Source organism: Cottoperca gobio, unplaced genomic scaffold (assembly GCF_900634415.1).
Source record: "Cottoperca gobio unplaced genomic scaffold, fCotGob3.1 fCotGob3_42arrow_ctg1, whole genome shotgun sequence".
Classification (NCBI taxonomy): Eukaryota; Metazoa; Chordata; class Actinopteri; order Perciformes; family Bovichtidae; genus Cottoperca; species Cottoperca gobio.
This window is the reverse complement of record NW_021167006.1, coordinates 585819-606955: the sequence shown is the minus strand read 5'-3', so window position 1 is coordinate 606955 and position 21137 is coordinate 585819. Positions and strand designations below refer to the sequence as shown.

General features: G+C 42.1%; 1 protein-coding gene across 1 annotated transcript in view; it reads right to left on the bottom strand.

Moving 5' to 3' along the window:
• LOC115005995 (thyrotropin-releasing hormone-degrading ectoenzyme-like) overlaps positions 1-10742 on the bottom strand; it is a 15450-nt gene extending 4708 nt beyond the window's left edge. The window contains exons 1-5 of the mRNA XM_029427999.1: positions 10689-10742; positions 7201-7338; positions 6726-6791; positions 3320-3385; positions 2612-2787 (exon numbers count right to left, since the gene is read on the bottom strand). Of these exons, the coding sequence (XP_029283859.1) occupies positions 2612-2787; positions 3320-3385; positions 6726-6791; positions 7201-7338; positions 10689-10742 (500 nt within the window). The remainder of the gene's footprint in view (positions 1-2611; positions 2788-3319; positions 3386-6725; positions 6792-7200; positions 7339-10688) is intronic.
• Positions 10743-21137: the final 10395 nt, after the last annotated feature.

The following is a 21137-nucleotide window of genomic DNA, read 5'->3' as shown; positions in this document are numbered from 1 at the left end:
TTTAAACATTGACGAGTATTATTTAAAGTTTAACAACTTCTACAGCACAAGTCCAACAGTCTGATCTTCCATTTTGTTTCTCCGGAGGCTCCGCTGGTGATGAAGCGATAACTGCAGATGTGTTTCTGGATCTCACTTCACAGACACACACTTCTTAACACCTTAAGAGCAGCGGCTCTCATCTGCGGGCCACGGGCTCAATCCCCTTTGTGTTCCCTCATTCGGCGTTAGACAGATTTATTGAAATGAAAACCAGATTCTTACTTGAGCAAAACCTTTTCATCATTTTTGTGAAAAGCCTTGAACAGATTCAGAAGTGAAGAACAATGTTGCTTTGTGTCAGAGAGTCGCCGGTTGTTCTGAGATCCGTCAGGTCTGAAGACAGAAGGTCCTGCAGAGGCTGCGAGCCGCGCTGTAGTTAAGCTTTTAGATTCACAGCTTAGAAACAGGCGACGATTGTTTGAGTCTCAACCAGTTGGAAGGAGCTGATTGGCCGTCGAGTGACGTTTCAATGTCTTCCCGTATATTTCAGTACATCTCTAAGAATCCCAACAGATAAACAAGTTTAAGTCAACAGCTTGTAACACCGTGGGACGCTGCGTGCTTCTGAACGCAGCTCTACAGGATCAAACACAGCGTCTGCCTCTGACACCATCAACTGAGGGTTCAGCTAAAAGCACAACAACAGTTTTATCTTTACAAGCGCTGGTGAACGCCCTGGGACCGCAGAGTGTGTCTGAACGCAGCCCCGTGAGACTCGACAAGCGCGAAAGAAAGAGTTCAGCTCCGCCTACGACAAACAGTGTCAGCTCATCAGCTGCCGAGAGCTCGGGAGCGACTCTGAGTGGAGGAGCTCAGGTGAAACACAAAAGAGTTGAAAGAACAGAAGAGGAGGAAACATGGAAAGAAGAAGGTAAAGAAACTTTTGGTGAGAAGCTGAGTAGGTCAGATTGATTGTAAATGTCAGTTAGGTACAGACACATGACAGGAAGAGATGAGGACGCTGCAGAGGAAAGAGAAGCCGTGGACAACAGGTAAAGAGAAGCTGCTGCAGTATTGATGGAGGAGGAAGTGGGTCGATAAAACAGCGAAGAGAATAAACTCCAGAGGTTGTGAAGGATGTGAATAAAACATCATGTGAATCAAATATAAATGAGATATAAATGATGAAAAGGTGGTAAAGAATGTGGAGGAGAACTAGAGAAGTGCTTTTTCAGGAGAAAATGCAGCACAAACTTATTCAGTTGTGAAACAAAGAGTTTGAGGAGGAAGAAGAGCAGGTGTGTGGAAGGACTAGATGATATGAAGAACAGATGTGTGGAAGGACTAGATGATATGAAGAGCAGGTGTGTGGAAGGACTCCATGATATGAAGAGCAGGTGTGTGGAAGGACTAGATGATATGAAGAACAGATGTGTGGAAGGACTAGATGATATGAAGAGCAGATGTGTGGAAGGACTAGATGATATGAAGAGCAGGTGTGTGGAAGGACTAGATGATATGAAGAACAGGTGTGTGGAAGGACTCCATGATATGAAGAACAGGTGTGTGGAAGGACTCGATGATATGAAGAGCAGGTGTGTGGAAGGACTCCATGATATGAAGAACAGGTGTGTGGAAGGACTCGATGATATGAAGAGCAGATGTGTGGAAGGACTAGATGATATGAAGAGCAGGTGTGTGGAAGGACTCCATGATATGAAGAACAGGTGTGTGGAAGGACTCGACGATATGAAGAACAGGTGTGTGGAAGGACTCGACGATATGAAGAGCAGGTGTGTGGAAGGACTCGACGATATGAAGAGCAGGTGTGTGGAAGGACTCGACGATATGAAGAACAGGTGTGTGGAAGGACTCGACGATATGAAGAGCAGGTGTGTGGAAGGACTCGACGATATGAAGAGCAGGTGTGTGGAAGGACTCGACGATATGAAGAGCAGGTGTGTGGAAGGACTCGACGATATGAAGAGCAGGTGTGTGGAAGGACTCGACGATATGAAGAGCAGGTGTGTGGAAGGACTCGACGATATGAAGAGCAGGTGTGTGGAAGGACTCGACGATATGAAGAGCAGGTGTGTGGAAGGACAGGACTCGACGATATGAAGAGCAGGTGTGTGGAAGGACTCGACGATATGAAGAGCAGGTGTGTGGAAGGACTCGACGATATGAAGAGCAGGTGTGTGGAAGGACTCGACGATATGAAGAGCAGGTGTGTGGAAGGACTCGACGATATGAAGAGCAGGTGTGTGGACAGATCAAGTGATTTTCTGTTCATCGGTGAATTCAGAGCTCAAGGACTTTATGTTAATGTCGTGCACATTATTGAAGGATCAGCACAGGGTTGCACAATGACATGCAGTTGTAACATAGTTCATTTCTGATTACACAAGAAACATATGAGACGAGTTACATTCCTGACTCTAAGAACTTCATATTTCTTTATACATTTCAGTAAAAACCTTTAACTCTTGAGGCGTAGAGACTTTTTAAAGGATAAGTTAAAGTCAGAGGTTTAAGCTCATAAGAATATAATAACTTAATAAAAGCTGCTTCAGACTCTCCGAAGTCTTAACATTACATTTACAGTATAACAAAGATGTTAAACTCCCACCTGTTGTTGCTTCTGACTTCCTGCCCATACAGGAAGTGCTCCTGGTGGACAGTGATGTAATGAGTGGGGAGCTCTGATTGGTTCTTTCTGATGGTCACCACGGGGTAGCCCATTTGTAGAGTCCACCTGTCCATCATCTGTCCGATGTCGATCTCCCGCCCCTCCACGCGCATGGCCTGGAATAAAAAACAACACGACATGTGAATAATCTACAAATCGTTCAGTGATGACATCAGCAACTAGATCTTTATGCGTCGTCAACATGTAGCCTGCAGTCAGCTAATGAGAGGAAAGCATTGCGCTCTGATTGGCTGGCAGCTCATTAACGAGCCGACTCAACACAACATCGCTGACGAAGGTGAATCCAATCACACAGACTTTTCTCCTGAAGCATCCTGTGAGCAGGACGAACCAGAGAGCCCGTCCTCCGCCTGTCAGTCACGTCACCATGGCAACAGGACTTTTTCCTCGTCTCCGTCCCATCAAGTCTTAACGAGCGTCTCTCCGGCCTTCGTTAGAAGTGCAACGTTAAATAATTAACAGCTTCTGTCAGGCTGCCTGCTACATCCCCCGAAGAGACGCGTGTGAAGCGGCTACAGGTTCAAACCCCCGGCTGTGGAGCGAGGCACTAACACCTGCACGCCCCGGAGCCTTTGAGCCACGGGAGGACAGATGGTTCAACACCCAGACAGGTAAACAGACTGGTACCTGAGTCATCTTGCTCCACAGGTCGTCTCTGGCTGCGTTGCTGTACATGTGACTCAGCAGATAATCCTGGAAACAAAAGCAGAGAACAGATCAGAGCTGAAACACCATGTGACGGGAAGTATGCACAATGAGTTCTTTTAAACTTTTGGTGGTACTGCGAGTACTTCTTCCACCTCTGTTGAAGTTAAATATAATGTTACACGACTTGTTGTGCGGGAAGACTAAAAAGAAGCATTTCAAAGCATCTTTAAAAGGGTTAAGTGTTTGAAATTGTGAGTTTAAATCTCAGTGACACGACACGCCAGCAGTGCAGTGAGTTTAGTGCCTGCGTTGAGTCTAAAGGGCTTTGGGCTCAATCCCTGCTCTGACTTCAAAACTCTGATTTAAACTTTCTAAGCTAATGAACAAGGAGAAGCCTCAAAAGCTCCCACAGAGAATCTCCCACTTCAAAAGGAACTTAGTGGCGCGGCAGCTTCGTTTTCAACCTGTAAATCACCAGTGACAGTTGTGTCTGGTTTCATCCCCGTCGGTTTTCTGTAGTGTGGAGAAAACTAATTCTCTCTGCGGAGGATTGGGGTCAGAAAAGCTCGAGGAGGTTATTGGGTTTATAATAAAACTAGAAAAAGGCTGGAAAGAAGCAGAAGATAACACAGAACACCTACTTAGAAAGAGCACTAATCTGCTCCTGGGTGATACACACGATGCCTCCGTCCACTGTGTGTGTGTGTGTGTGTGTGTGAGAGAGAAGATTCCTCACTGTCAGTCAGGGTGTGTGTGGAGGTTGATAAGGCAAGAGGCTCTTTATTGGACCAAGATGACACACATGATAACAACTCTGAGTGTGTGTGTGGCTTTGACTCTCTCACATTCACTAAAGCTGACATGACGAGAGATAAAACACACACACACACACACACACACACACACACACACACACACACACACACACACACACACACACACACACACACACACACACACACACACACACACACACACACACGATTAGCAGCATGATACACCTAAACCAGTCTGATAACGAGCGGCTGTGAGAAGGTGCGAGTTGTAATGATCAGAGCTGTGAGGGAGAAGATCTCTGAGGACAACATGAACCTGTTTCTTGCATCAACACGTCCTCGACGGGACAGCCGGCTCCTGTGCGCTGCAGAGAACTGCTGTTTGGGGCGACTTTATATTGTGCATGTTCTATAAGAACGTAAACTCATTATATCTGTTTGCAACTTATGAGCAATCGTCACCTATCAGGACAGTGAGGCAGTAAAACTAGAACACATAAAATACAACATATATAATATATACAACATATATAATATATACAACATATATAATATATACAACATATATAATATATATGTCCATATCAAACATTTACAAACAACTCCAGTAACTAAGCTGCTGTATGTAAATCACACATGTTTCATATGGTAATACTACAGATTTATAGAGTTATGTGTTGGCTAAATTATTCAAATAATATTATAAATTACAAAATCTAAATCGTATTAATCACAATGTGTTTTATGTTGTTGCAGTTAAAATGTTAAAATGCAAGAAATAATCAGAGAATTACTAAATAAAATATAGATTTTTTCTTATGCAGCTGAGGACTGAAACTAATGCTTCTATTATGTAGTTTGGGTTTATGTTCAGCACAATGTGGCCTATATGGATCTGTTACACACACACACACACACACACACACACACACACACACACACACACACACACACACACACACACACACACAGCTGGATCAGCAGTGTTTTATATAGCATCCTGTTCTCAGTGTGTTCCAGGTCACTGACAGTTTCTGCATGAAAATCAGGACATAGTGTGAATGTATGCATGTGTGTGTGTGTGTGTGTGTGTGTGTGTGTGTGTGTGTGTGTGTGTGTGTGTGTGTGTGTGTGTGTGTGTGTGTGAGAGTGTGTGTGAGTGTGTGTGTGTGTGTGTGTGTGTGTGTGTGTGTGTGTGTGTGTGTGTGTGTGTGTGTGTGTGTGTGTGTGTGTGTGTGTGTGCAGGGGATTCACACGCTGACAGAATATATATTTAACCCACTTCCACCTTGCATCACATGACATCATTTTTACAGTAACTGAAAGCTTCTGAATTTTGTGGATAGAAGTGTTTTGTTTCTGTGCGATGACGTTCGTTCAGTTTGTGCAGCTCTGATGACATTTACATTCAGCAGTGTGAACCATCAGAGAGCCAGTTAGCAGCTCTTTTATTAACATCACTGACGTCGTTATCTGCGCCGCTGTGTCTCTCAGACGTTTGGGTCAAAATGCACGACCGCTCTGTTTAGAAATTCAAATCTGCAGAGTGAAAACATTATCAATAAAAACTGAGATTCTCCCAAAATAACATGTCCCCTCATATCTGATTCATGTTTCATCATTATGTACCAACGCCAGCTGCCTTTCTCCACCATGGATCAATGTATTGAATTCTACTTTGAACTTGTCCCTAAGTAAACCTCAATGGAGATACAAACATAATTCCAAAGATCTTATGGTACCTCATTAAACTGAAATTATCCTCATGTTCTGCTGTCATACTGCAAACATCCCTAAACCTCTGAAACCCAATGCCGTCTGGAGCCGTTGAACTTTATGAATTTTAAGAGAGTTTAAAATAATGAGATTCAACTTTATTGCAGACGTTCTGAGGAAACGTGAGGTTCCTGCAAAAAGCAGTAAAGTGCACGGTAACGTATATATGTATACAGGTATGTATCATTCAACAGTAAGGGAGGTCTATAAATACTCTGAGAACATACACATTATTAACATATATTCTACAGTAAAGAACTTTATTCTTTAGTCATTCCAGTATATTTAGAATATTTCTTTAAATTTGACGACTAAAAAGCTGGATACATAAAATATGGAAACTTTATTGGTGTCTAGTGTTCGGGGTTAGTTTTACTTGTGACTAAAGTATTTTGGAAAATATTGGCTGTAGTCTTGAATACCAAACATCTGCCCTGAGAGTATTAAAACTGAAGCTCTGGACACTAAATAAAGTGATTCAGGTCACTCGCAGCGGATTATATTATTGTTTTACAGCAGAAAGAAGAAGCAAAACTTCCTCTCAAACTGCCCCTGAAGCCAAATCCATTTATTCAACACCCAGTACACTCAGTATGCTCCACACCGTCGGGTTTAGCCAGAACATCACACACACACACACACACACACACACACACACACACACACACACACACACACACACACACACACACACACACACACACACACACACACACACACAGCTTTAGCCTGAATCCAGGTGACAAACCGTTTTAAAGCCAAACCCCAGCTCTCCCTGTTGTGCTCTGATTTATAAACCTCTGTATACACAGCTGGACCCGACATGGACTTACATTGAGTCCTTTCTGGAACAGCGTCTGTCCCATGACGTTAGCCAGCATCCGGATCAACGCCGCCCCCTGCAGACAGCACAGAGAAACACATCAAACAGAATCACAAAAACAACTGACACTCATCAATTAGCTTCTTCAGAATTGTTGTGATCAGTGGAACGTGACGTTACCTCCACAGGACATTGTGGCTAGACTGTAACCGGCTAGCTAGCATGTTAGCCGTTAGCTCGCAAGCTACATCGGCTCACCAAGTTGTCCTCAAGTTACTATTATGTCATCACATGACATTACAGGTCATTTAGCGGACGCTCTTATCCAGAGCGACTTACAGTGAACTAACTACAGGGACAGTTAAGTGCCTTGTTCAGGGGCACAATGGTGGCAGCCCTGGTGTTGAACTCACAACCTTCTGGTTTCGAAGGTGTACCACAAGACAACTAGGCCATCACCCATGTCATCATATTTCATCACTTACTTTTTTGTAGGCGATCCAGTCAAAGACTCGGTCGATGTCCGCCGCCTGCTCCACTTCCTGGGAGATTGGGTGGGAGGAATTTAGGCCATCCAATAGCATCACCTCATGGAGGACATCAGTCAGGAAGCGTTGCTTCTCCTGAAAACACACAGTCTGTGTCACTCATGGGGACATTGTATTGACAGTCGTTCTCCGGAGGTGGCCATAACCCTTAACCACTACATGTCCAATCCACCCTCAATCAAATCTTGAACCCAAAACCATAAAATAACATCTTACCCTTAAAAATAAAGGAGCCAGATGCTTGTCCCCATATGGTGAGTGAGTCCCCACAACGTTAGTGTGTGATCGTCCTCGCAATGTGATTAATAATCTCCAGTTAGTCTGAAGTTTGTTTCCTTTTCTTCCATTTTAGCTAATATGGAAAAACACCCTAATCCTGAGAGGGGAGCCGGATGCTTGTCCCCAAAAAAGACAATCAAAGACATAAAATAGAGCAGAAGTTCAAATATAGGGCTAAAATATCAAGTAACATATTACATAACAAGGGACGAGTGATTCCAATATGAGATCCAAAAAGAATCCACCCTAACCCTCAATAACATTTGTATATCTGCCTCTATATTAACGGTGAGTCCCCACAATGTTGATTAATACTCTTCCAGCTCAAAACAAGACTCCATGTAGTGGAACAGTTGGTTCAGTAAACAAATGTTTAGTTGTGTAATTAAACTGGTTAATCTTTAGTTATTGTACTCTTTGTTTTTATTTCCCACTAATTCCTTCCTTCATTTTCGTTATTGCGTCCTCTTCCTTCATCTTTACATTTCTTCTTCTACTTCCTCTTATTTTCCGTCCTCTACTTCTTCCTCCTCTCATCCCTCCATCTTTCCTCTCATTACTCCTTTTCCCGCTCTCCTCCTCCTCTGCTCTCTTGTTTCAGGGTTTTAATAGACGTCTGCAAACATGTTGAGCTGTAATGAGCTCTGTCTAAATTACCCCTGGGATCAGGCTAAATCTGGAGAAGTGCGGCTCTGTCTAATTCATGGATTACAGTGTTTACTATGGAGATTTGGTTTTAATGAACCTCCATCTTGTTAAGCAATAGAATTGTTGGCTTATTAAGTTTTAGTCGTTAATGAACTGAATGAACAGGAACTTTTTTTAAATTAACAGTATCTGCTGGGATCTGGCTAACTCTTGGTCCGATGTGGCTCAGTGCAATTCATGGATTTAAGTTGTTTATTAAGTAGATTTGGTTTTTAATGAATCTACATCCATTTTTAATGAAGATTAGAATCAGCAGAAAATATTTAGATTTTAGTGTCTTCTGGGATCAGACTACTTCTTGGCAGAGGTGTTGACTTGCATGAAATATATCTTGTACTTATACTTTAAAGAAGTCTGGACTGAAGAATACAAACAGAAAGTGTTACGAGGGGCTGGTCGGATTCTGCGATTCAGACGCTGTTATGTTTGCTTTGTCCCTGAAGATAAATGGTCTAATAAAAGTTGAATATCTGGCGAGAGAGTGATTTGAGGGAGGTTCAATCTCAGCGAGTGTACCGAAGCAGGATTCTAAAATTGCCGGCCTGGCCGACAGGGCCCAGACTGATCCCTGCAGGGTCCCTACTCTGCACTTAGTTGGTATGTGATCCCCCCCCTTGATGACGTAGTGAACACAGCGCTGCCTCATAAAACCCCAAAGCACCATGTGAGGGAATCGGTGGCAATGCTTTGTCTATCCAGCCGAGGAAACAGGGATTATGGAAACTGAAACGGCCACCAAACTGCTTTACTGTGACCATTTTAGTTTAAGTCAGCCGATTGCCGCTGGACATTTTCATCAACTGCTCTGATCATATTTGACGCGTTGGAGGAAGTGCTTTCCACACAGAGAATAGGTTCAGAAGGGTGCTTGATATTATCATATCACCAGGTCATTAAAATACGCTTAAGCCTCATACATTGTTGTTTTTAGGCATTAGCTAACATAAAACAGGATATTGTTCAGAGACACACCTATTTATTGATTATATCTTCTATTCTGTGCCGTGAAAGCACCAATATGCGGAAAATAAAAGCAACATGGGTGGAAAATGATATACAGTAAGAAATACGTGACTTTATCGGCTGTAAACAAGGCAAATCATTGATGTAGAACACGCTGGAGCAACACAAAGTCAAATAATTAACCTAATGTATCACATTTAATGCCACATTTACAACAAATATATTTTAAAAGTATTTTTTATGCATGTATTATAAACGGTGACATAATTTCAAACTGACATTGTGCTGCTTATCTTGGCAGGTAAGACATGTATTATTATATTATATATTATATTGTTCTCCTGCAGTACTTTCATCTTATAAACAATATACAGTGATTTTATTTGAATGTAGCAAAATTGTTGTAATGTGTCGACAGCAGCTAATCAAACCCAGTCTGGTGATAATAAAGATTACAGTCCATTATTAGGGACTGTCATTTCTGGGGCAGGTCGTTTTCAGTCATAACTATATAATCTGCAAAGCAGTGGAAAGTACTGTGTGTTGACACCTTTAATCGGCCGTGTATAAGCCGATGGTAAGTGTGTCTTTCGCAGGTTATGGTTGTTTGAGTAAGAATAAGACACACTGCCTATTTAAAGCTTCATTTGTTATTTCTCACATTTCTTTCACTCGTGCATCTCTCTCTCTCTCTCTTTAGTCAACAATGTCCTCACATGTTTAATAATTATGTGTGAATTCGGTCACATTAGTGATTCTTAAAGACAGGCCTGTGACGGGGGACTGGTCTTTGCATTGTAATGTGTTTTACATAAAGTACTTTGTAGAGCCTAGTTCAGAATGGATCTCTCTCCGTCCGCTACATACTGAGCGCAGGACACATTATTAGCATTACAACGTATCTTTTATTTGCACTTAATGGGCCATTGGTGTGTCATTGGCCCTGTTCAGACTTGGCATTAACATGCAGCTCCACATGCGTCTCCGGAGACCAGCTGTGTTCGGATCTCACTGCCCCTCTCTACACATACATCATTTCTGTTTGCAAAGACGAAATGCATTGTTGTTTCTAACCGGCGGAGGCAGCAATGCAAATCAAGAGTGTCCAATTGTATTTGGTAGGTTTGTTGCCCTATAGGCACTGGAATATTGTTAGCATTATAATGTGTGGAACAAAATAACTAACCCAGTGTCGTAATCGCTGCTGATAGCTTGTCTGGAAAGTCGTCATGCAAGGCAGGATATTGTGTATGACAGTTTTTCATGTGCTGCTCAGACTACATTGTAGACGACTGGATATTTCCAGAGTTCCTGCTCATGTAGCCTGGGGTTGGTGGGAAATGAGAAGACATATTGGCTTAACAACCACTAAAACAACAGTTAACTGACATACAAATACCGTTAAGTAAAGCAGATGTTTGGAACTATCATAAAGGACATTAAACGCAAAACCTGGCAAGAATACGAGGACTTACATGACACAGGAAGACATTTTTACTGTGCAGGAACCCAAGGGAAGAGATGGTCATTACCCGTCTAAGAATATGACACACAGGATCAAACCAAACACTCCATAGAATAGGTACGCACTGTACTGGACTATGCACATACTGTAATAAACATGTACTAATAGATTGCAACAGGTATGACAAAGGAATAATCAGGATTCATTGATGAAAAACACAATTACATTTTAAAATCTGCTAGAACGGACCAGAGAAAGTAATCAATCATCTATTTCTTAAGATATTTTTGTTTGTTTTATTTTTTCCTGCCAAACTACTGCTCCAAACTCCAGTCCAAAAGGTTTGTGGTAATGGGCCAATCGATTGGTTACCAACTGCCAATAAACCTAAACAAATAAAGCATTTATTAGTTTCCCTCGAGGGGACGGACTGTGGGAGATTGTGGTTGGCTTTGAGGAGAGATGGGGGTAGCAATAAAAGGCTCTCATATCGCAATCAATGCCCCCTCCAACAACACAAAGGATTCCTTCAACCGTAAAGTGAGTCATTCTATCTAGGGCAATCAAATCTCTAAACATCTCGGCGAATGAAAATCAACGATTACCATATCCAATCTGCGGCTTCTCAGGGTTGACAAAAAATGTTTTTTCTTACAAGTTAGATTACCATAACAGAAGAGACAGGCCTTCTTGGTTAGAGTACCTCTGCCATACTTCAGCCAATCATAGAAGCTTGTTGGACCACACCCACTTTGTGTGCATAAACCAGAGCCTACATATCACCAAGCTGTGGATGCCACAGACAGCAGAGATGACGCACATCAACAGAGAGAGTTCCCATCAGATTCGTCTCATGCGGGCAAGCGGAAAGTCAGCACAGCAGATCCAGCAACATTTTGCAAGCCTGGGCATTAAAGTGTCACTGAGGACTGTGAGATATCACTTCAAGGAGAGACCACCACGCAGCTCATGGCCGAGGAAACTACACCGGTAAGTAACCAAAACAGTGAACAATTAACAACTTTTGTCTCACCACATTTCAGCGATATGACAACTCTGATAGCTGGAAAGTTTTCCTTCTTCTCTGAAATGTGTTTTTCTTTCTGACTTTGACAGCGATATCCTGACGGCCATTGATGATGTGACAAAGAGCAGCAATAAGATGAAGGCCGAAGCTTTACAGCAGAAACTCAAAGCAGATTTTGGTGTTCAACTGAGTCTGACGAGCGTACGCCGCGCCCGCAGGAACCTTGGGTGGAAATTTGGAAAGACCGTCGTCTTCTGCCCGATTACAAAAGAGCTCAACAAAGAGGCAAGGCTAAGACAAGCTCTTCAGTGGATCGAGTCTGGGGAGACATGGCATGACATCCTGTTTACAGATGTAACTACAGTAACTTTAGTGCCTCCAACAAGGCTTTGTTTCCGCAGTAACAGCCTCCTTGTTGCAAGACCACAGCCCAAACAACGTGTTAAGATCCATGTCTGGGGAATGATTTCACGACACGGTTCAGGTCCATTGTTCATCTTTGACGAAAACATGGACACACAATATTTTGAGAAGACCATCATCAAAGACATTGCAGCCCCATACATCAGAAGACATTTTGGGCCAGATCATCGCTTCTTCCAGGACAATGATCCAAGGCATACCGCTGCCGCAACTTGCATTGCATCTGAAGGAATCAACTGGGTGAGGACTCCGCCAGCGTCGCCGGATTTGAACCCTATCAAGCTTGTTTGGCACTCAATGAAAGACTTCATTCGAAAGGATGCTCAGCCTCGCACAAGACAGGAACTTGTCCGCGCCATAGAGGCGTTTTGGGAAACAAAACTGACCCATAAGTTGTGTAATGAAGTTATTACAGGTTTATCAGAAGTACAGAGACTAATTGTGAAGAACAAAGGAGGGCCTAGTGGAAAGTGAGCAAACATCCAACAATCTAAACACAAGTCTGCCCATTAATGTTGTCATTTATTGTTTCATTTAGTTTAATACTGGCCTCTTGAAAATAAACACTACTTTTGAAAAATACATTCCTCTGTGGGGTTTTTTCCTCCCCAAAATCAACAGTCACTGTGTGTTTGTCAAGGTTGACTCTGTATTTAAATGGGAATCAGTGGATTGAAAAGGCCACTGATTCCATCTTTTACTTCTCTTTAGGGGATCAGCTTGAATAGGAGGTAGAAATGTAAAAATGTGTTAATCAAGTGGCCATTCAGCTGCTTTAATGACTCGCCCAAACAGATGCAAACAGAAAACCACTGAAGAACACATGTTTTGTAAATGGATAATGCAAGCTCAGCCCTGGTAATGCATTAGAATGCTTAATAGACTCCACCACATATGAAGCTCTTCTGGTAATCTTATACTTATTTGTATATGGAACCCGGTAGTGGGGCGATCATACTGCAGTGCTCCGGCCGTATTTCCTTGGGGAAGTGCGTTTGATGGTGTATTTGCATTGAATACCTCACTCAGAGTTATTACATCATTAACTTCAATGAAGATCCTGAACAAGCTGACACACAATATATATGAGATATATGTCAGATTGTTTTTCTTGAACTTTATAAAGTTATTAAGGTGAAATGTGAGGGTGGAATCAGGTATGAGCTGTTAAATATGTGAATAATAATGACAACATGACGGATGGCAAACATGATTGAAGTTCCCGCGATTCCTAGCCTTCACACATCGGTTTACATTTTTTTGTGAAGAGATAAACCAGCTTTTGGTGGTTACCTGCAATTGAATGAATGGAGCTTTAGTGTTTACTGTGGAGTCTAGAGATGCCTTGACAGGAGGGGGAGGGGTGAGGGCCCCCAGCAGCGTCTTGAAACTAGATTCCAGCCGGCTTTCAGCCAGAGAGCTTCCGGCTGAGAGCTGCACTTCTGAGTGTCTGGGACTGTAAATTAACTAAACTGTATGTCAGATAAAATGTTTGTTTTGAAATAAATCCTTTCTGGGCTGACAGGAGAGAATCTGACTAATTCCTGGATGCTTCTCTCGGACTGATCCCTCCTCTAAGGATTGTGTTAACTCCTGTTTAAAGACAGACTACTGCTTTCATTTTAGAGTCACACAAAGAGGTAAACAGACTGAATCAGACTCCACCACAAATGACACAATTAAGTCATTAGTTAAATGGCACATTTGGATAAAACCAAAAAAAGAGTAAGAATCAGACTAAATGGGACATCAGCTCTAATTAACAGAGACGTTAAGTTACCTGAGGAGAGAGAGAGGGGGTCCATATGGTCCATATGGCCATTCTGAACCAGATGGACCCACATGTGGAGGACAGCTAATGGGCCAACTGTCAGTGAAAACACGAACATACACACACAGATGGGGGGACGGGGCTGCGTTCAAGAGCAGATGCTGAACTTTAAAACCTCTGCACATCTCTGCCTCCCATCCTCCTTCACCTCCACCCTGGCACTCCTCCTCTCCTCTTCTTCTTCATCTTTTATTAACGTGTCATATAAACAGACGGCTCCCTCTGTAACACTTTCAACCTGGATTCTAATTCGTTCCCTGGCAGGTGTTGCACATCAACTATAGTTTAGGTCAACAGTTTAACCGCTTATTAAACTGAGAGCTGTCAATGCAACAATACTGATGATTCATGGCCTCGGATTGCAGACCCGACTCGCTGCATTTTCATTCACTCATCAACAAACTACCTGGAGACCAGTCCCGTTTTAGAAGCCACATGCACACGTCCACACGCACTACTGGTCGTATAGAGTCATTAGCAGCAGCACTGTTGCCAGATACTGCGAGAGAAACAAGCAACCAGGTCTTTGGAGCCACGCCCACTTCTATATCCGATTATCTGTTTACATGATCACATCTCTCCACCTTCACCTGTCACACAAAAGGTTCAATCCTTGCACATTGTTGCCTCTTGTAAAAGCAAAATGCTCCAAAATCAGTTCCCTCTGGTAAGCAGTGTACACGTCTAAGGCTTTTAGATGTCTTGGTTCAGCTGACGAGTTATTTTATTACCTTCATAAGTAAAGACGAGAGATAAATATGCAAGCTGGCACCCAGAAGATATGTCAGACGTTGATACTCTTTTCATGGGGTTTGTGGAATATAAAAAAAAGAAAAGAAAATCCTCAAACTTATCTTTTAATGACAAAGTTGAAATCATTATTGAATTCACTGGATGAGATAAAAACAGCTCATCGTGTCTGGATATTTTCCATAAAGTGCCCTCAGTTGAATTATTGGTATTTGTGACATTACATGACATCTACCAGGAAAGTTAACCCTGCGTGAATCCAGCCGGGATCGAACGGACTGCCAACACAGTTTGGAAAGTGGAGGATGGTTTTAATACAGCTGCTTCTCTCAGTGGGTAAGTGCCATTCAGTAAGAGAGGTGGGGACAAGATCAATATTGGTTCTTCTCTGCTCTGTAACATGAATATTTCATATTTTTGCAGTCCAAGTCTATTTGTATCAAATCAGTTATCTGCTGGAGGACATTGACCTTTGACCTGCCGTCTCTCTGCTGCTTTGTATTCAGCGCAGATTACATGATATTACTCTGTGTGTGCTCTGCAAGGAAAAGTATTAATAACTGTGTAATAACCAGTAAAAACCATCAAACAGCAGCAAAATGCACATAATGTATCAACAAACTCATGAAGACTTCATTAACAGAGTAGTTGACCATTTTAACTATTATTGTTTTTTAATAAAAAATCATGCTTTGCAAATCAACAAGAAACAATAAATAAATAATTCAAAATAGATAATAAAAAGTACAATATCTCCCTCTGAATGTAGAAAGCATAAAGAAGTCGTAAAGAAGTTCTTCAGTTAAATACCTCAAACTTTAAGGTGAGGTGAAGTTAGGGACAGACCCTCATTACTGCTCTATTGTGTCCATGCAAATTATAATAATAATAATAACAATAAGGCTTTTCCTCACATTGTGTTGGTATTTGGTACATCAAAGCAGATTTAATGTTGCACCTCGGCTGGAGAAAAAGTCCCATTTTCATCATTTGTTTTCTTCTTTGACTTGTTTCTACTGCGCTTGTAAAACACTTAAACAAACACATTTCTGTGTGTAACCCTCGCTGTGTGTTGGTCCATGTTGGCTCTTCAAAGGTGTATAAGCTGCGTGAAAAGGTGATCAGCTTAAGTAGGAGGTATAGAGTGCACATCCATGTCTGCTCTCACACACACATGAAATATAATACCCATATGGTGTTGTGAAAACCTTTGATATGAGTTCTGACTCTCGTCCCGAAGGTAAGTTAAAGCGCACTATACTAGTGTGGCTGAGAAGGTTTTCACACAAGGATTCGGCCTCTTCCACACAATAGATGCAGCCCTGACATTATGTGGACGTCAGCCGGAGGAGCTGTGTGGACATCAAACATACGTTACTCTGCCAGCTGTAAAGTCTGGGAAAATAATGTCTGGATGACTGGTCCAACGACCGGTGCACAACCAGAAGCAAAGAACAAGGAGAAGAAGAAGAAGGAAGAAGAAGAAGGAAGAAGAAGGAGGAGAAGAAGAAGAAGAAGAAGGAGAAGAAGAAGGAGAAGAAGAAGAAGAAGAAGAAGAAGAAGAAGAGAAGAGAAGAAGGAGAAGAAGAAGAAGAAGAAGAAGGAGAAGAAGAGAAGAAGAAGAAGAAGAAGAAGAAGAAGAGAGAAGAGAAGAAGGAGAAGAAGTGAGAAGAAGAAGAAGAAGAAGAAGGAGAAGAAGACGGAAGGAGAAGAAGGAGAACGAAGAAGGAGAAGACGAAGAAGAAGGAAGAAGAAGAAGGAGAAGAAGAAGAAGGAGAAGAAGAAGAAGAAGGAGAAGAAGGAAGAAGAATGAGAAGAAGAAGAAGGAGAAGAAGAAGAAGAAGAAGAAGGAGAAGAAGAAGAAGAAGGAGAAGAATGAGAGAAAGAAGAAGAAGAAGAAGAGAAGAAGAAGAAGAAGAAGAAGAATGAAGAAGAACAAGGAAGACGGAAGAAGAAGGCAGCCGAAGAAGGAGACGGAGAAGCAGGCGAAGAAGAAGCAGAAGAAGCGGAAGAAGAAGAAGAAGAAGAAGAAGAAGAAGAAGAAGAAGAAAGAAGAGAAGAAGAAGAAGAAGAAGGGAAATTTACAGGAAAACACAAATGAAACAGAGCGAGACAGAAACAGAGACAGAGTGAGAAAGAGAGAGAGGACGAGAGAGAGAGAGAGAGAGAGACAGAGAGACAGAGAGAGAGAGAGAAGCGACAGACAGAGAGAGACAGAGAGAGCGACAGACAGAGAGAGAGAGACAGGACAGAGAGAGAGAGACAGGCAGAGACAGAAGAGAGAGAGAGACAGAGAGACAGAGACAGAGAGGACAACAGAGAGAAGAGAGGACAGGAGAAGGGAGAGAGAGAGGACAGAGAGAGCAGACAGAGACAGACAGACAGCGGACAGAAAAAGACAAGAGAGAGAGAAGGCAAGAGAGAGAGGAGAGAGGAGCGAGAGAGACAACAGACAGACAGCAGACAGAGAGGCAGACAGCAGACAGAGACATAGAGAGAGAGCAGACAGAGAGAGAGAGAGAGAACAGGCAGAGGAGAGAGAAGAGACAGGCAGAGACGAGAGAGACAGGAGAGGAGAGAGAGAGACCCGAGACAGGAGAGAGAGACAGACGCAGCGATGGAGATGGTGGGAGAGACATTACCATGGCAACAGATGCTGGGTCACTGAGGCAGTGTGAGGCCAGCGAACTGTACCCTGGATACAGTGAGTGTGTGTGAGCGTGAGTGTGTGTGTGTGTGTGTGTCTGTCTGTCCTTAGTTACGATGCAAGAGAGAGTATGCACACACACACACACACACACACACACACACACACAAACACGCCTGCCTACAGATATTACTGTGGTTGTCATGGTAACTGATCTGTGGACCAGCTCCAATGGATATAAAATCTGATTTTCTAAGTCCCGCCCACTATCAGTGTGACATCCGCCTCGACCAATCAGATGCGAGTATGTCCTGAAGACTTCCTGCTGCTTTACGGTCATGAAACGTGTAAATAAAGTCGTGTTTTGATTGTGAATCGAGTTTTATTGATTTATTGTGAACAACCGGGAGCGGAACAAATTTTTAAAAGAACTTAAATGAAAGTTACACGCAGATAATTATATGTATATGTTGTATGAGGGATGAATGTTCAAAGTAAGTAAATATGAAATAATGGGTTATAAATAAAGAATAAAATAACCCAGTACAGACCGAGCTGGTTATTTTAGCCCAAAGGGTGACTTTTATTTTGAAGGGTTCAAACTTCAACTGACAGTAAGTCCGGCTTTGAAACAAACACAACGTTTGTCCGGTTTAGTTAGATTTAGATCTGTTGTTAAAAGTAAGTCAATTAAAACTAAATAAATAGATATAACTACATAACTAAAATAATGTATGTATAATAAATAATAAAGTATATAAATAAAGGATTGTCTTTTTGATTTGCAGGAAAAAAGACAATATTTATGTTAAAACTGAGCGTCTTGATTTCATTAATCAGTGTTCAAAACTCACCTGTTTATTCCACATATTTATATATTATTACAGTAAACTATATTTTATTCCAATTTCTTTACAATTGTACATTCTATTTTATATGTACCGTATATATTTGACTTGCTCCTGCATTTTATTTGCACCATTTTGTCTCCTGCACTATTTTCTTTCTTTATATTTTTCCTAATTATACCGTTTGTTTTATTGTATATAGTTTGAACGTAAGATTTTAATAACTGCGCTGTAACATTTGTGCAAACGACAATAAAGCCTTTGACTCTTTTGAATCTTTGACTCTTAATTCCCTTAATAGTGACGTTATGTTTCCTGCTCGTTGGAAAGGTTAAAGAGTTTTAAATGAGGCTTGAGTGCAGATTGAAACTCTGTCCTCTCTGCCGTTTCTTCTGTGAAACCTCTCAAAGGTCCGAGCTCGCTGCTGCGTGTCCAGGTTTGAACTCGACACACTTCACAGCAGAGCACACGTCCACTAAAGTGTTTTAAAAGTTAAGTTTTCAACCCCATGAAGCCTCATTACTGCAGAGACTGGAGGATCCACTCAGACCGTCGATCAATACTCCAATCGATCCGCTTCCTCAGGTGAAATGCTGTCTGTGGAGCTTACAGTTCATCCTGATCTCTCTCCATCTCCGTCCCCCTCAACTGCTGATTGTCTCCTTTCTTTCCCTTATTTCTTTGATTCATTTGCCGTCATTCGTTCAGCTGGTTGTCTTTGATTTTGACAGCTAGTCAGTCGGTACACAAGCCTTCAGTGTGTGTGTGTGTGTGTGTGTGTGTGTGTGTGTGTGTGTGTGTGTGTGTGTGTGTGTGTGTGTGTGTGTGTGTGTGTGTGTATGAATGCTGCTTCCTGTGAATGTGAGCGTTACATAACGAGCTCTCTGAGTCTTGAAGTGACACTAAAATAGCTGCTGCAGCTTCACACTCTGTCTTTAAAAGAACCAATTAGAGACATTTAATCACTGCTCTGGCTGTCGGGACAAGTTACACTCAGTTACACTGAAACAGAAAGAGAGAGAGTTTCATTTGTCCTCTGCTGTCTCCAGCAGAACCCTCCTTCATTGGAAAAACGCACAAGAGTTTATTCTTCCAAGGCTCGTCTGTGTGGTCATTTTCAGGTTGATTGTTGCATTAAGAGGATAATGAGGCTCGAACACAGAGGTATTACGACAAACATGATGGTTAGCAAGTCTAATGTTTACGATGTTCACATTCGTAGTTCAACGTGTTAGCGCGTCAACGAAACGAAGAATCGGATGCTGATGGCGCAGGATGAAAAGTCAGAGGATCATCAAAGTTATCACTTAAATATCTGAACCAACGTTCATAGCAAATCATCCAATAATGATGAAGACAATTCACTCAAAACCACAAAGGTCAACCAGCTGTTGGCACAGGAGGAAAATTACGACGACTATTAGGATTCGTCCCCTTGGGACCATAAATGTTCAAAACGTATTTTTAATGCGTCCAATAGTTGTTCAGCAGAGACAAAGTGCTGGACTGACTGATGCCAATCGTGTGGCCAAAAATAATCTTTCTCCAAACGGTCTGGCTGTATATCACAAGCTCATTCAGCTCCCAGTTATTACATAATGTTTACACAAAGAGCAGTAAAATATGCAAACATAAGACAACATGGATTTTATATCTGCACCATTCCTTCACATTATATGTTTTCACATTTTGTGCCTCTTTTTATATCTAATTGAGTCTGATAACTTTGGAAAACTTGGGGTCCATTTACAATACAGATAAAACATAAATAAAGATTCAGATGAGAAGACATGAGATTAGCCTAGCTTAGCATAAAGAGTGGAAGCAGGGAGAAACTGTTGGCCAAACTCATCCAAAGAGACATGATTTCCCAAACTTTCCTTGTTCTTTTGGTGCCGTATTATAAATCATTGCAACTGATGAAGTTGGCTTTTCAAATTGATGGTCCAACACACCTACAGCTGCTCATAATGTAGATCTTCCAGCGCCGAGGCTGCAGCTCTGCGTGGTCAGTTAACCAGCTGAGGCTGAGTCACATTAACTCGGAGTCCTCTCTGAAACTGAGTGTAACTCCTCCAGAAAGCAAAGTGATTAAATGTCTCTAATTGGTGCTTTTAAGGATACAACGAGTGTGTGCGTGTTGCATAATGACCTCTGTTCTCATGTTGAAGTGACACTAATAGCTGCACGCACAGAAGATGGAGATCACGCAAGTCTTGAGAACAAACATGATCAACCTGCCAGGGACGACAGTCGCACGTTTGTCTGTGAGGCCAAATCTGGTACGTTTACATGATGGACTCCAGCACTCAAGTTAATACATGTGGATTGTACATTCTTAAATAAAATAAACAAACCAATAAACAAACTAGAAAGGCACTCGGAGAGCGCACACCGCCGAAACATAACTTCTCTTCCACCAAGTTTCATGAACATTGGGCGAGTAGTTTTTCTGTACAGACAAACCGAACCAAGAACATAACCTCCTTGGAGTACTCAGCTGTACCTACACTACCGGGTCTCATTCCCACAAGACTTTTCACTTATCAGTCTAATTTGTTGTTGATCAGCTCCCTAAAAGAAGCCCAGTCATTGGCTCACGCTTTAATGATGATCACATATCATACATGATACACATAAATGCATCTGCGGATACAAACAATGGCGTCATGTGTAGCTGAAGGTTGAAGAGCCGACGCAATCGCCTCCAAAATCTCAGCAAAGCTGCGTGATGGATTGGTTCATCGACTTCCTGTCAGTAACGACATCCCTACCCTGAACAAGTACAAATGAAACAACCTTATGAATGACACCTGTTCACATCACTTATGTGTGACCTTAATACCCCCTGAAGCTTTGCCCCACTCAGGAAAAACAGGAAAAAGAAAGAACCTGTCAATCAACAAACCAGAACAGAGGATCCTCGACATCCC